The 13,838-nt window shown below is 57.8% G+C and overlaps 1 protein-coding gene across 1 annotated transcript in view; it reads right to left on the bottom strand.

Annotated features, from left to right (window-relative positions):
• UBE2O (ubiquitin conjugating enzyme E2 O) overlaps positions 1 to 13,838 on the bottom strand; it is a 48,015-nt gene that overhangs the window by 6,731 nt on the left and 27,446 nt on the right. The window contains exons 2-9 of the mRNA XM_068977208.1: positions 5,197 to 5,256; positions 4,980 to 5,090; positions 2,895 to 2,992; positions 2,328 to 2,391; positions 1,526 to 1,669; positions 1,135 to 1,244; positions 837 to 987; positions 162 to 634 (exon numbers count right to left, since the gene is read on the bottom strand). Coding sequence (XP_068833309.1) covers positions 162 to 634; positions 837 to 987; positions 1,135 to 1,244; positions 1,526 to 1,669; positions 2,328 to 2,391; positions 2,895 to 2,992; positions 4,980 to 5,090; positions 5,197 to 5,256 — 1,211 coding nt within the window. The remainder of the gene's footprint in view (positions 1 to 161; positions 635 to 836; positions 988 to 1,134; positions 1,245 to 1,525; positions 1,670 to 2,327; positions 2,392 to 2,894; positions 2,993 to 4,979; positions 5,091 to 5,196; positions 5,257 to 13,838) is intronic.

Here is a 13,838-nt window from a genome sequence, read left to right as displayed (position 1 = left end):
GTTCTCAGATCCTTCCATCCCACCTGGCCGACCCCAGGCAACCCTGAGCCCGCATGGGGCTTCAGACCATGTGTGCACCCGTAAGCCCGCCTGCGTGCGGGTGCCAGGGAACGGTCTCAGGCTGGACACCCAGCCGGGAAAGAGGGTGCCCCCGAGTCTACCTGTCCCCCGGCTTGAAGTCGCGCGTGATTTTATTCTTCTTCCTCTTGTGTTTTCTCTTCAAATTCTTGATTGACAAGGGGATGCTCTTCTTGCGACTCGCGCCGCTGCCGCTCTGGGAGGAGGTGGTGGAGCTGGCTGAGGAGGTCACCGAGCTGGTGTCGTCCGTGTCGTCGGCGGCCTCGTCGTCAGCGTCCTGCTCGGCCGAGTGCAGCCTGTCGTCCCCGCCCTCCTTCAGCAGGAAGGGGGGCAGCTGCTCGCCCGCCTCGTGGGCCTCCTCTGGGCCCTCGTCCTGCATCTCCAGTGGGCTGGAGGACCCATCGGGCGTCTCCTCGGGGCTGGCGGAGCCCATTTCACTCTTGGCTTTGGCCACCCCCTTCTTGCCTGCGTCTTCCATGGAATGGTCCCTGGAGCACTGGACGTCCGGGGAGCAAGATGTGATCCTCACAAGCTGTTTCTTCAGGAGGCGCTTCACCTGCCGGCAGAGGGGAGGGTGGGCACCATGGAGAGCTGACTCCAGGCAGCTCGCTCGAGGGGTGACGGCTGTATACACCTAACTGGCCTGCAAGGGTCATCAGGGCTGCCCCCCAAGGCCTAAAGCACAGACCTTCCTGCTGTGGAAATGGCTCAAGGCCAGTTCCTCAAACGCCCGCCAAGCCCCAACCCCGAGGACATACCTTCTTGGCCATAGAGCCCTCCCCCTGGGCGCAGTGTTTTTCTGGACATTCACAGGCAATCTTGGCCGGCTCTACCTTGGCTGGGAAGACATACAGACAGCGCTCCCCAAGCTGCCGCTGAGCATGGTCAAAGCATCCGAGACGCTTCACCCTGGGAGGCGAGCGGGAGAGGGCAGAGGCGGGCGCTGGGCGAGGGGGTCCTTGGCAGCCCCCCCGGCATCTGTGCCTGTGGCCCAGAGACTTGCTTGGGGACCACCTCTGGGGGTGCTGGAGCAGGGGGCGTGCTGGGGCCGCTCACCTGCCTAGGTTTTCCTGGGTGATGACAGAGGGTGGGGGGCTGACGCTGTCCGTGCCCCCTGGACAGAAGCTCTTGGTAATCCAGGTGACCTTCAGCTCTACAACCTGCACCTGGGAAGGGGGTGGGACAGGGCCCCAGTCAGCAGACCCTACTGCCTCTCACTTTCAGCAGCTGTCCTCCAAGGCGGGAAGCAGGTCTTCATCGTAGTTCAGACCCTCCCAGAGGTCACGGAGGCCTCCTCCCCTCCAGATGGGCCCAGCGTACCTGCCACTGGCCACCTCCCTCCTTCACTCAGCCCGGGCTCCCCCTGTCCTCAGAGCAGCCCCCTTCCAGGCGAGGGACGCTGGGCGGGAGTGCCAGGGCCTCACTCCCCACCACGCCTTCTCCTTACCTCTTCGACCACCACGCGGAACTTGCTCTTGGTGCTGAGCACCGGCTTGACGCCTGACAGCCACTGGACACTGGAGAAGATCTTGGCAGGCCCAATGAGCACCTGGCCCGGGTAGAAGCCGTAGGAATCGTCGAAGAAGAGACCCTGCAGGATTGGGGGCCAGAGGGGGGCCCGTGAGTGCTGCCTCTTCGGGGGCGGGGGAGCAGTGTTCACACCTGGATCTCCTACTGGGCACCTGCCGTCCACCCCAGGCCTCCATGCTCCACACCCCCAAGACTGCAGAGTAGTACTTCTCAGACCTCAGATGCACACAAACCACCAGGGGTTTTACTCACTAAAAGGCATGGCTGACCCATTCTGCTTATAACAAGCTCTCGGGCCACAGCAATGCTGCTGGTCTGGGGGGACAAAGCTCTAAGGCCGGGGGTCCCCAAACCTGCTTGATCACACACACTCTCCTAGTGTTATTTACAAACTGTCATTTACCACTGCTCTAAAATGTCATATCACAGTAAAATACTGCATACACTCCAAGAAAAAGGAAGATTTTAAAAGGATGAGATAAAAAGTTTACAAAATGCAAAGAAAGTTCTACTGCTTCCTGCAAACACCCAAGCTTTCACCTTCTGCTACACAGCCCCTCCTTCCAGGAAAGCACTGGCCGAGACCGCTGGTCGCCCCGGGCCAGCCCCCCGCACTCCGCCGAGAAGCCCAAGCTCCCTCCTGCGGAACCCAGGGCTGAGGAACAGAAGACGCGCCCCCCACCCCCGCCTCCCAGGCTCCTGGGGTGGAGCCAACGTACAGAGTCGCTGACGTGCGGGCAGACATCGTAGAGCTTGGCGCCATCCTCTGTGTTCATGGAGCACCTGCAATAGGGGGCGGGGGCTTGGTGGGCGCCCAACCCAGTGCCTGAGTCTCAGGGGAGGCGAGGCAGCCAGGACCCCAGAAGGGGTTGGTCATTGTCTACAGGACTTGTCCAGAGGCGTCAGTGCCTCCGCGGGCCTTAAAATGGGTAATTCACCCTCCGCCCACACCTCAGTCCCTGCACTGGAACAAGAACTCTCTAAAACAAACCGGACTCAGCCAGCAGATCTCAGCGCTCATTCCCTTAAAGTGCCTAAAGGAGAGCATCAGCCCCTCTTGGGGGTCCTATGTGACGATGAGGGTCTCCCCAAGCCAGGGTAGAGCGAAGACCAGGAACTGAGCCAGAGAATCCAGCCAGGCTAACAAGGAGACCAGCCCGAGGTCGGGCCCTGAGACGCGAGGCCCGCAGCCCCTGGCACAGCCCTCGGGGGACCCAGGACGCACCCCGGCCCCTTCCCCAGCGGCCCCGCCCTGCGAGGGTTCCTGCGTGGTGGGGAGACTGCACCTGGCGCCGTTGGACAGTTTCAGGATGATCTGGTTCTTCAGGTCGTAGACCTTGCCCAGCCAGCAGTCGTAGGCGATGTAGTCTCCGTACATGAAGGGCTGCAGACAGGGAGACAGGCGGTGAGAGACGACGGAGGACTCTGGTGTCTGGAACCCCCGTTCCTCTTGGCCCCACAGACAGGGCAGGAAGGCTCCATGTGGGTCAGACCTAGTAACTGTGCAGCAAGCTTGCCCCAAGAGTCCCCAGCTGTTCGCCCCCACAGAGGCAGAGGCTGGACGGCCTTCCAAGGACACAGGACACGTGAGTGGGAGTGGGCTGGGGTGGGTGGTTACACAGTAAAATGATTTAAATGAACAGATAACTATACGGAGGATATCAAGAGCCAAGTCTCTCCCTGCTGGGGACAGCAGTCACTAACACAGGCAAGGGAAGAGAGAGGAGCTGGCCTGGGGTCAGAGGGATCAAGATGAACTCACACATCTCAATACGTACACAGGATGGGCACAGGCATATTTAGACATGTGTGAGTATCCACCTACGTACACATACGTGGATTCCCTAGTGCTGCCCTGAATGGGGCCCAGGAGCAATTAGCACACCCAGCTTGCACCCAGACCGTGGCTTTTGAAAGAAACTAGGGCTTGCTGAAGAAACAGCTGATTCTAGGCTGGATCAGAAATAATACGATAGGGAAAGTAAGAAAGTGTTATCTTAAAAAATGGTGGAGACATGTCAAAAGAGCACAGATGCCAGCTTGAAGGGGTTCCTACCGGCCAAATCTGGGTGGGATCACTGAAGCAACAAAACAAGTAACGGATTACAACCAACGACTAAAACAGGAGTCTCTGCATCTGATGTAGAAAATGAAGAAATAAATGGGACAGCAAGGTCAGCTCTTCCACGTGGTAGAATGCCAAACCCATAACAAAGCAGGCAGTGATGGCGTCATGAAATCACCATTTAGCAGCCATCAGACTGCCGGCTGGGTCAGGTGGGAATTGTTAATGGAGGCTAAGGCTGGTGGATGGGGGTTGAGAAGCACCCGTTTATTGACACAATCCCGGAATAACTCCCCACAAAACCAATATGATCGCTGGCAAAGGGGTGAATTCTGACTTTGCTGGGAGGCAGCTCAGCAGAGCTCAACACGACTGGGGAGCAGAGAGAACATCCCCACACTGTGGCCCAGGCACGTTCCGGGGCCAGGGAAGAGCTGAGTAGTACTTCTGGGGCAGTTCTGCCAAAAGCGTGGGGCCCGAGGCTGTCATGGGCACTGCCGGATGGCCCCAGGCTCAGGGTCATCAGGGACAGGGAGACAAAGCAGGACCGGGAACCGCTCCAGCCTTGGGGAGATCAAAGAGCTGACGACTGAGTGTGTGCTCCTGATGGAGTCCGGGTCAGAAGGGGAAAACGGAGATTGTTGGGACAACTGAGTGGGGTCTGCGGATGGACAGTAACAGGTCAAGGTCCTAATGTGGGGGTTTGAATGGTTGTTAAATAGGAGAGTGTTTCTGTTTTGGGAAAATACACACTCAGGGGGCAGACGGCATCATAACTGTAGCTTGCTTTCAGATGTTTCAGAAAAGCAGGGATTTCCCTGGCCGTGCAGTTGTTAACACGTGGCCAATGCGAGGGGGCACGGGATCGATCCCTGGTCAGGGAACTAAGATCCCACATGCTGCATGGTGGTGCCAAAGAAAAAAAAAAGGTTAAAAACAAAGTTTCAGAAAAGCGGAGAAAAGAGAGAGTGGGGGAGAGAGGGGTGGGCAAGAGGGAGAACAGGCAGGAGCAGGTGCTGACGCGCACCAGGTGTGCCGCTGCGGGAGACACGGCACCTACGACCTTCAACAAGTTTGGAATCGTAAACGCGTAAATAAACTACTGGAAAAAAATTTGTTTCAAAAACGATGACAAAAAGTCTTAGACGAGAAAGGAAACCAGCCTTGTCTGCTGGAGACATAAAGTGCCACCTGACCTCAAGTCCGGATGGCTGACTCGCAAGAAGCGCCACCAGGCTGCAAGGAGAGGCTGAGTGCTGGGCTTGGCCGCTAGAGCCCCATGGGGGGAGGCCGGCGGGGGGCTCACCCAGATGTGCTGCAGGTCCTTGCTGTTGACGGGGTAGACGATGCAGTTGGTGCCGATGAGCTTGACAGCGCAGTCGATGTTCACGTCGATCACGGTGCCGCACTGGCTGTCCTGCAGGCGGGAAGGCATCCAGGCCCAGGGAAGGCACCCTGGGGGCCCACCCAGACCCGCCCCGCCCCGCCCCAGGCCACGCCCACCGGGTGGGATGGGGACTCACAGTGGAGCGCATGTGCCGGACCACATCGCGGGGCACCACGGAGCGGTCCTCGAGCTTCAGCTGGAACAGAGAGCAGAGAGTGGGAGCTCGGCCTCCAGTCACATGGGGCATGGTCTCCTCCCAGCTGCAGTCAAGCACAAGAACCCCAAGTTCCCCCAGGCTTTCCCAAATCCCACGTGCCCCTCCCCGGCACCCGGATCAGGGGATAGGACCGCACTCTGATCAGGGACAGACCAGGGGCAGCCTCCCCAGTCCAAGGCGAAAGTCGGGCTCACCGGAGGGAACTGATCACACTGAAAAGGGTGGCTAAGCGACAGACCACGGACAGCCTCACTTAAACGAGAGCAAAACATTCTGCTACGCTTGGAGTCCTACCTCCGCCTCTGCCTGCCCCGCGCCCCTGCTGCTGAGTGCTGGGGAGGGTGGGCTGGAGGAGGAGCATGACGTAGGGCCAGAGGGCACCCCGAGGCGGCTATCAGCCGCACCACCTTCTAATCTGGGCTATCCTGCACAGCCAGCCGGAGCCTGCTCCTTATCGACAGCCCGGCGGAGCACTGCAGGCTGCTGAGTAACTCAGGACGCCAGCTTCTGGAGCCTGGCCGGCTGCACAGCAAGCGCTGACCCCTTCCCTCCACGACTGTCCCCCCACCCACCCCTGGGCACAGGATCCCCACAACAGCCCAAAGCTTCTCCACTGAGCCAGTCCACCTTCTGCACTGGGCCCCCAAGCCTGGGGCAGCTCCTCTGGGGTTCTTCACTGCATCCTGGGAATGAAGGGGCTCTGGGACTGCCCACCTTCCTAGCTCAGAACCTCCAAGACCCCAAATGAGGAGGGGGGAAGAGCTGTTCCCACAGACACCCAGCTGAAAACCCTCAGGGTTACTCTCGCCACCGCAGAACCTGGGGCCTGGAAAGGTGACCTCCATGAGGTGGCCTGAGGTACTGAGAAGGGAGACACACTCAAGGTCACCAAAACCCTGGCATCCGTGCAATGTAACTTATGAAACAAGGAAAGTGGAAGCAACGGGCCTGCCACCAACAGGTGACGGAGATGCTCCCACAGAGAGGGAGCCCCGGGTTAGGCACAGTGGACCTTCACCTGAGAGACGGCACTGCAGCCCCCCAGGACCCAGAAGATTCACAAGGTGGTGAAAGCACAGAGAGCCACCGGGCGCCTTGCTCACAGTAAGCGCTCAGCCAACGCCCACTATGATGCCTCCACCCGCCTCCGCTGCCCCCAGGTGCAGGCTGATAATCCCAAGTTCAGGCTCCGAGACCCCAGGAGGGGTCTCCTGGGAGACACCAGGAGGCTTCGAGGGGCCATGTGGAACTCTGCCAAGAAGGTACCGGAATGATGGTGCCGTTTTGCTAACTCAACCAACCTCCCGTCCTCTAACCCTCTGGGTCCAAATGCCCGGGGAGGACACAGTATTTTCAGTGTGCTGTCCTGCTCTATCTCAAACCTCGGCTCCCGTTTTAGACTTCAAAAAACCACAACTACAGGTCTTTCCAAGTTGCCATGGAAACCAGGAGTTGCAGCGAGGGGAAGCCCTCTTGGAGAGGGGCTGTGCTACGAGGGGTGGGAGGTGACCCTGCGTCTGGCCGTGAAGCACAGCAGCCCCACCTCACGTCGGGGTCGGTCCCTGAGAGCATCCTGAGAAAAGGATGGGAGCAGCCTGGGGCGAACCCTGAGTCACTGCAGTCCTGGCAGGGACGTGGCCCAGCCCTGCTGCCCCTGTGGGCGGAGGGGTCGCTGAGGCTGCTGCTCGGAGGCCCAAGCAAGAATTCCACAGCTCATGAAAGCTGGCATCACGGCCAGGCCAGGGGCGGGCTTTCTCCTTCCTCCCCTTGCAGAAGTGCTGCCAGGACGTGGGGAGGCAGGTCACACAGTTCCCGGGGGGTGAGGGAGGGCTGGGGAGCCAACGTGTCCCCGGGTGGGGCTCTCCCGACCTGCACTCGGCCTCCTGCCAGAGTCTGATTCCCTCCCACCATGAAGCTGGGTCTCCAGACTCTTCTAATCCTGCAGGACAATGACAATGACACAGTGCGTGCCAAGTGGGAATGGCAGGGATGGCAGGGAGGAGAGCGGGGCGCCGGAGCCACGATTCTGTCCATGTGCCCTCCCCTGGGAATCCCAGAAGAGTACAAGACGCCCGGGAGGGCAGGATGACTTGCCAGGCTCTCCTCTCTGCTCCACAGTGTTGCCTCCTGGGCGCCTGCATGCCCCCACACCAGGCACGGCTCTCTGCACGTCTGCCGGGTGCCACCCAGGGACCGGGCCTTCCCCTCGTCCTCCTCGCCTCTCCCTGCCCCAGGCACGTGCTCCCGGCATCTCACAGGCTCTAGAAGGAACCCCTGCTCTGGAGGCCTCTCCACAGCGACAGCACACCTGGTGGGTGTCACGCTCCACGCGGTCTTCAAGCAGTTCACATGTTTTAACCTGAGAGATCCTTCACAACCCCGCAGAATCAGTACACCATCCTGGCCTTACAGAGGAGGAGACCGGGACAAAGAGCAGAGAAGTCACGCATGCAGGGGCACACGGCTCCACAGTGGTGCGGCCTGGACTTGAACTCGGGCAGTCCAGCTCGAGTCCATTCTCTTAACCACAGAAAAAGCTCCTCCCTTCCCAGAGCTGTAGAGACAAGAACAGAGCAGACCACGTTTCTGGCAGCTCCATGCACTCTGCAAGACAGCAATCCTTGTCCTGGTTGTAAAAGCAGTAACTGCTCTGCTCATCTCTGGAACACATGGCAGGCAGCTGTCGTGGCCTCAGCCGGTGGACATCATGAGGGCCCCTGAACACCCACCAAGGCCAAGGCCACAGGTGGGGGAAGCCTCCTGGTCTCTCTCAGCAGAGTGCCCTCTGCTCCTCCCGCCCTCCAGAGATCCAGTACCCAGACCACAGGTGCCGGGCACGGTGCTGACACCAGGGGGCGCTGTGCCTGCTCCAGGAAACGGCCAGGATCACAGGAAGACTAAGCCAGACAGTCTCATTCTTAGTTGGGTGCACTCTGATGTAGTTTTTATCATGATCAGCTCTAAAATTCTGAACGAGCTCTGAGGTGGTCAACTATGGTTTAACATTTCTGGAGGAGAGTTGTAGCTGTCAGAAGTTTCTGAACAGAAAAAAAAAAAAGACACCACACCAAAATGACACAGTGTCTGAGTGAAGAGGGGCTACAGGTGGTTTCTAAAACGAACACGCATTACTTTGGAAAGACTGAAGAGCAGAAGGAGAAGACGGCGACAGAGGATGAGACGGCTGGACCGCACCACCGATTCAATGGACATGAACTTGGGCAAACTCCGGGAGATGGTGGGGGACAGGGAGGCCTGGCACGCTGCAGTCCATGGGGTTGCAAAGGGTCGGCCACAACTTGGCGACTGAACAACAGCAACAGCAGCTGGTTTACAATCCTGGGTTAGCTTCAAGTGTATAGCATGGAGATTTGTTTTTGTGAGATTTCTTCCTTGGTACATTTATTTTAGGTTATTATAAGATCCTGGGTATAATAATTCCCTGTGCTTAGGCACTTCTGGGACATGTCTGAGGGATGTGCCTGGTGGAATCCAAGAACATACATCCTTTGCCTCCACCGCCTCCTCTGGAAATGAGTAGCAAACAACATGCCTGCCACCCTGGGGGGGGGGGACGGAATTCCTGCACCTTTGGGGGTGGGGGAGCCAGGCTTCAGGAGAACAGGCACTGCTGAGACAGGTCCTGCTCTGACTCAGCTTCCGTTCAGTGAAGCACAGGAACGAGGTGAGCACGAGTGAGCCATTTAAGTGGGTGATCAGGAAAGGCCATTCCAAGGTGACGTGTGACCAGAGGTCTGAGTGTATTAAGAGAGGGAGCTTGCCAAGCAGACAAGAGAGCTGCCCCAAAGACCCGGCGGCGTGTGCCTGGAGTGTTCAACGGCCAGCAGAGGCTGTGACGGCAACAGTGAGCAGGAGGCGAGGCCGGGTGTCTCAGGCCTCAGAGAAAGCACCGGGGAAGGACCCGAGAGTCCACCCTGAGCGAGGCGGAAGCCCCTGCAGGTCTCTGCAGCGGGGCATGCTGGGAGAATCACCAGGCAACTGGGCAGAGAAGCAGCTGCAGAGCAGGCAACGGGACCAGGCAGCCCAGAGTTCTCAACTGCGCAACTGCACCCCCAGAGGACACGTGTAATGTCTGGGGATACCTGGCTGTTGAGGCTGGGGGAAGGGGCTCCTGGTGGGTGGAGGCCAGGGATGCTGTTAAACATCCAACAAACCACAGGACAGCCCACGGCGGAGAATGATCGCCCAAAGCATCATCGGTGCGGAGGCTGAGGAGCCCCGAGGCTGCCCCCAGGGGAGTGCGGCGGTGTGGACACCGGGGATGGGTTAAGGGATGGCTCTCCGGCTGCTTCCTGAGGTCAGAACTAACGGGGAGCTTGAAGTCGGAAAGCAGTGTGGTGGCACAGGAGGGGGCCCCACGGGGGACCGCCGCCTGCAGGGAGGCTTCGGACGCCCACCCCGCCCCTTTCTGGGCTCCCAGGGGCTCTGGCCCTTCCCCCTGGGCCGCCCAAGGCGCACGTAGCTCCCCTGCGCTACAGCTCCGATGCCGGGCACTGATGGTGCCGCAGCTCAGGGTCTAGACCCTCAATCTCAACACTGCTCCCAGCTGACCTGGAAGAACCTAAATCACTGAACAAAAATGTTCTGAAGAGAGAAAAAGACAAACTAAGGCTGATCAACTGGTTGAATACACAAGGAAGCTGAAACAAGATGCTCCTTTCCAGTGGATCTGAACATCACATCCTGTAGGACTGGGTGGTCCTACGGGCTGGCATGCTCAGTGGGGGCTAAGCACATGCTCGAGGGATAAAAGGGGCCTTTGTGCCTGGTCCCTAAGATCAGCACCCACTAACAGGGCCCCTAGCATGAGAGAAGCAGTAGGAAGTTGGACAACAGGCAGAGGAGGGGCCTGAAAGGAGCCTGAACGTCTGTGTTGAGGCTGGAAGCCACCCACCCACCACTGTCCTGTCAAACTCTGGAGGCCAAAACATGGGGGAGGAGAGACATGTGTCCTTCAGACCCACAGCAAGAGAACCACGGGGGCTTCTCCAGGGGTTAGTGATGTAGGCCGCACCAGATCTTCAACTGATAATGGGGGTAGCTTTGAACCTGGAGCTCAAGGACCAGCTGTCGGCCAGCCCCTTGCCAGCCCCACACGGCGCCCCTGGCGAGTGAGTGGAAGACGTGGAAGATGGCGTGTGTGTTGGGGGGCGGGGATGGGCCCGCTGTGACCCCGGTTTGGGCTGTAGTCAATGGACTGAGTCAGGCCCTGCCTGGGGTGGGGGAGGGTGGTGCGGGGAAGTGGCAGGTCCAGCAGACACATGGGCGATGAGGCTGTTTACCTAGGCCAGGACTCAAAGAGCGATTCCTCAAAGAAATATGACGAGGTCAGACCAGTGCCGGAAATTTCTAAAGGCCTGCTATTCCCAAGGGGTAAAAACAATCCGAGACACATGATCCCTCCTGCCCCTTGAGCCAGCACAGTGATCACTGCAGGGTGGGGGACTTCGGGTCCCCTAACCAGCTCCCCTCGCTCCCTCAGCCGAGGTCACAGAGGCTGCAGTAGGTCCCAGTCCGGCTGCCCTTGGGTCCACCTGGCTGTGAGAGCCTGGGCTCACTGCAGAGACGGGGGCGGGGCACACTGGCCACTGGCTGAGAAGCCCAGCTCAGTTTGGGGGGTGAGACTAGAGGAAAACTATTCAATAGGAACTTTGCTAAAACCTAGGACTGAGGTAAATGAAACTCTTTTTAATGTTCCTACGGATTCAAGGCTTGATAAGGTTACAAAATGTGAAACAAGGAATGTACGCAGTCTTTTAAGGACGTAGAAGGATCTGGTGCAGAGATGGGTGGGGAAAAAAGAAGGGCAGGCCCAGGGATACTGACTCCTTCCTTCCAACACAAATGCAATCTGGAGGCCAGAGAAGCTGTGCTGGCAGACTGGAAGTTTGCCCCTCGGGGCAGAACTCTGAAAGAGCCTTGGGAACCCTAGAATGGATGCTCCCTAGAGCAGAGATTTCTTTTCTCTTTTGCCATGCAATTACGCCTGTGCGGTCCCCATTCCTGACCCAGGCCGTCGGCAGTGAAAGTGGGAAGTCCTAACCACTGGACCGCCAGGAATTCCTGAGCAACACTGTTTCCAACCGAGGGTTCGGACCTGTTAGTGGGTTATGAAATCAGTTTAGTGGGTCATGGCCAACACTGGGCTTATCACATACAGGAAGGGTGAGTACTGTCTTGAGAAAACTTTTCCAGTTGCATAAATGACATACATGAGTCCTGGGTCACGACATAAAAGGTATAGTCAATGGTGGGTCACTTTCAAGGTGTCTGAGAGCCCCCACCCTACCCAGCTGCCCTGAGGATCCTCTCTGGCTGGGTCCTTTCTGGCTTGGGTTTCAGCCAGTTATATCAAGCGGAGGGAGACATCTCTTCCAGTCAGAAGCTCGTCCAGAGCCAGAACCAAGCAAACGATAAAAAATCCTAGGATCCAAACGTTTACACGGAGACACTGTGGGGTTGGGGAAACTCTTAACTCTTTCTGACCTTACTTAAAATGTCAGTATGCTGGCTTTCAGAACAGTCCAACTGGGAGTGGCAGCGAATGGTACTAACTATGGGCTGGAGCCGGGCTCCTCTGCCAGCGTTCAGTTCTGAATGGATCTGGGGACCTGACTGGCCAGTGAGCCCAGCGAATGCCAGAGTAATGACTTTCTCACAGCAGTTGACCATCATGTGACTGAAAGTCCCTAAAAATCCAGCCATCAGCAAGCTGCCCACCTGAGGACTGAAGGTTTCGATCCTAGCAAACACAAATGGCCAGAGGGCCTCACGTGCCTGCAGGAGAAGAGCTGGAAACGGCTGGGCAGTGGGAGAACAGACCAACACTGGTGCCCCTCGCTGGAAAATTCTGTCAATCACATGCTACAGAAACCACTCAGCAGAAGCTCCGCTGAATTTGAAGACTGAGGGCGATCAATTCAATAGTTTTTTAGTGTTTTCTATAGATTTCAGAGCAAGATAAGAGTACAAATACGAAGGTATGTGTCCCAGCTTTACAGAACTTACATTTAGTTGGGGGGAAACAAAATGAAAATACCTGAAAAACACTTATACGAGTAAATAACACAAAAACTTCTGTAGCCAAAGGGCAGGTGGGAAGGGCCAGGCTGCAGAGGAAACGTCCATCAAAGATGTAGGCAAGGGTTACCCCCCCACACACCCCTTCAGATGAAAGCTGTGCTGGCCAGGCGTCTACACTCTCACCTCCCAGGGTGGTGGCCCTGTCCCCAGGGCCCCCTTGCTCTGATGGTATGCCGCAGACCAGAAGCCTGCAATTAGGGCCAAGTAATGCATCATGACTGCATCACTGCCTGGAAACTGCAGCTGCGGCCTGCCAGCTTGTGGAGACGGCCCAAGGCTCAGCGTGCCCAAGGGGACAGAGAAAGGGGACCGAGTCCAAGCGCCTGCTAAGTGGGAGGGAAGGACTGGGGAGCTGTGCCTGGCAGTGGACCAGCGGAAGCCCAGGCTGCAGAGCCGGGTCTCTGCAGATGCTACAGCATCAGGGGGAGGGCAGCGCCCACCTTCAAGAACTCAGCACTGCCCTCAGTGTCTTGGCCCCAGCCTGATCAGCCTGGCTCCAAAAAGGTCCAAAGAGCCCAGGATTCCTGGATTCAGGAGGAGGGTATGAGACAAGAAGCTTCAGAGTGAGAAGAACTCCCTCCTCAAGAGATAAAGGAGAAGTCAACAGCATGGTTTCAGGCCTGTCCTCATGGCTAAGCTGCTGGGCATCCCTGAGTGGGCAGAGAGAGCAGGCCCAGAGAGGGCTCAGCGCTGCTCTCCAGACCCCTCCCCCACCCCCACGTGTCTGATGTCAGCTTAGCTCGCAGAACCATGACCCAGGCTGGGAACCCCACAGGCAGACCCTTGAAGGTTTCTCCCTGCGAACTCAGACCTCAGCTGGAGGAAACATACACATGAAATTAACATCTACAAAGACAGAAACAGAGGCAAAAATTAACATACAGGTGCATTTTGATTTAGAGGGCATTTCTAAAAAGTCTTGTATAAACTGAAAGGATCTCAGTATCAGGGAGCTCTTTCAAAGAAAATCTCAGGAAATCACGGAGTCTGCCAGTCACCACCTTCTAGTTTATATGGTCACAATTCTCCTCCCCTTTCAATAAGAGCAGACACACCCATCTCCATGACTCAGAGTGAGGTGGATCAAGGAGACTCAGCCAAGGGTGAATCAGAGCACGCAGGAGACAGAGCGCTCAGCTGGTGGCACGGCGGCACTGAGATGCCTACCCTGCGTGAGGTGTGGTCCAGGGACCCGGTAAGAAGAAGACGGCACCGGGCCAGGGGTCAGCACGGGTGCTCTCGGGCCCGGGGGAGTGAGGTTGGGGGTGGGAGGGAAGGAGTCTTCAGGGCCCGCTCAGCAGCAAGGGCCTGGAGATGGCGTGCAGGGGGTGGTCCCAGAGCTGGCACTCATGGAGTGAGCCTCGTCCCCGGCCCCCACCAGGACCAGCCTTGGAGCCTCACGGAGCCCCTGCGTTGTCGGAGGAGAAGGGGTGACCAGTGAGCAGACGCCAGCACAC

This window comes from Capricornis sumatraensis, chromosome 8 (genome assembly GCF_032405125.1).
Source record: "Capricornis sumatraensis isolate serow.1 chromosome 8, serow.2, whole genome shotgun sequence".
Classification (NCBI taxonomy): Eukaryota; Metazoa; Chordata; class Mammalia; order Artiodactyla; family Bovidae; genus Capricornis; species Capricornis sumatraensis.
Note: the sequence above shows the minus strand (reverse complement) of the source record. Positions and strands in the feature narration are given on the sequence as shown.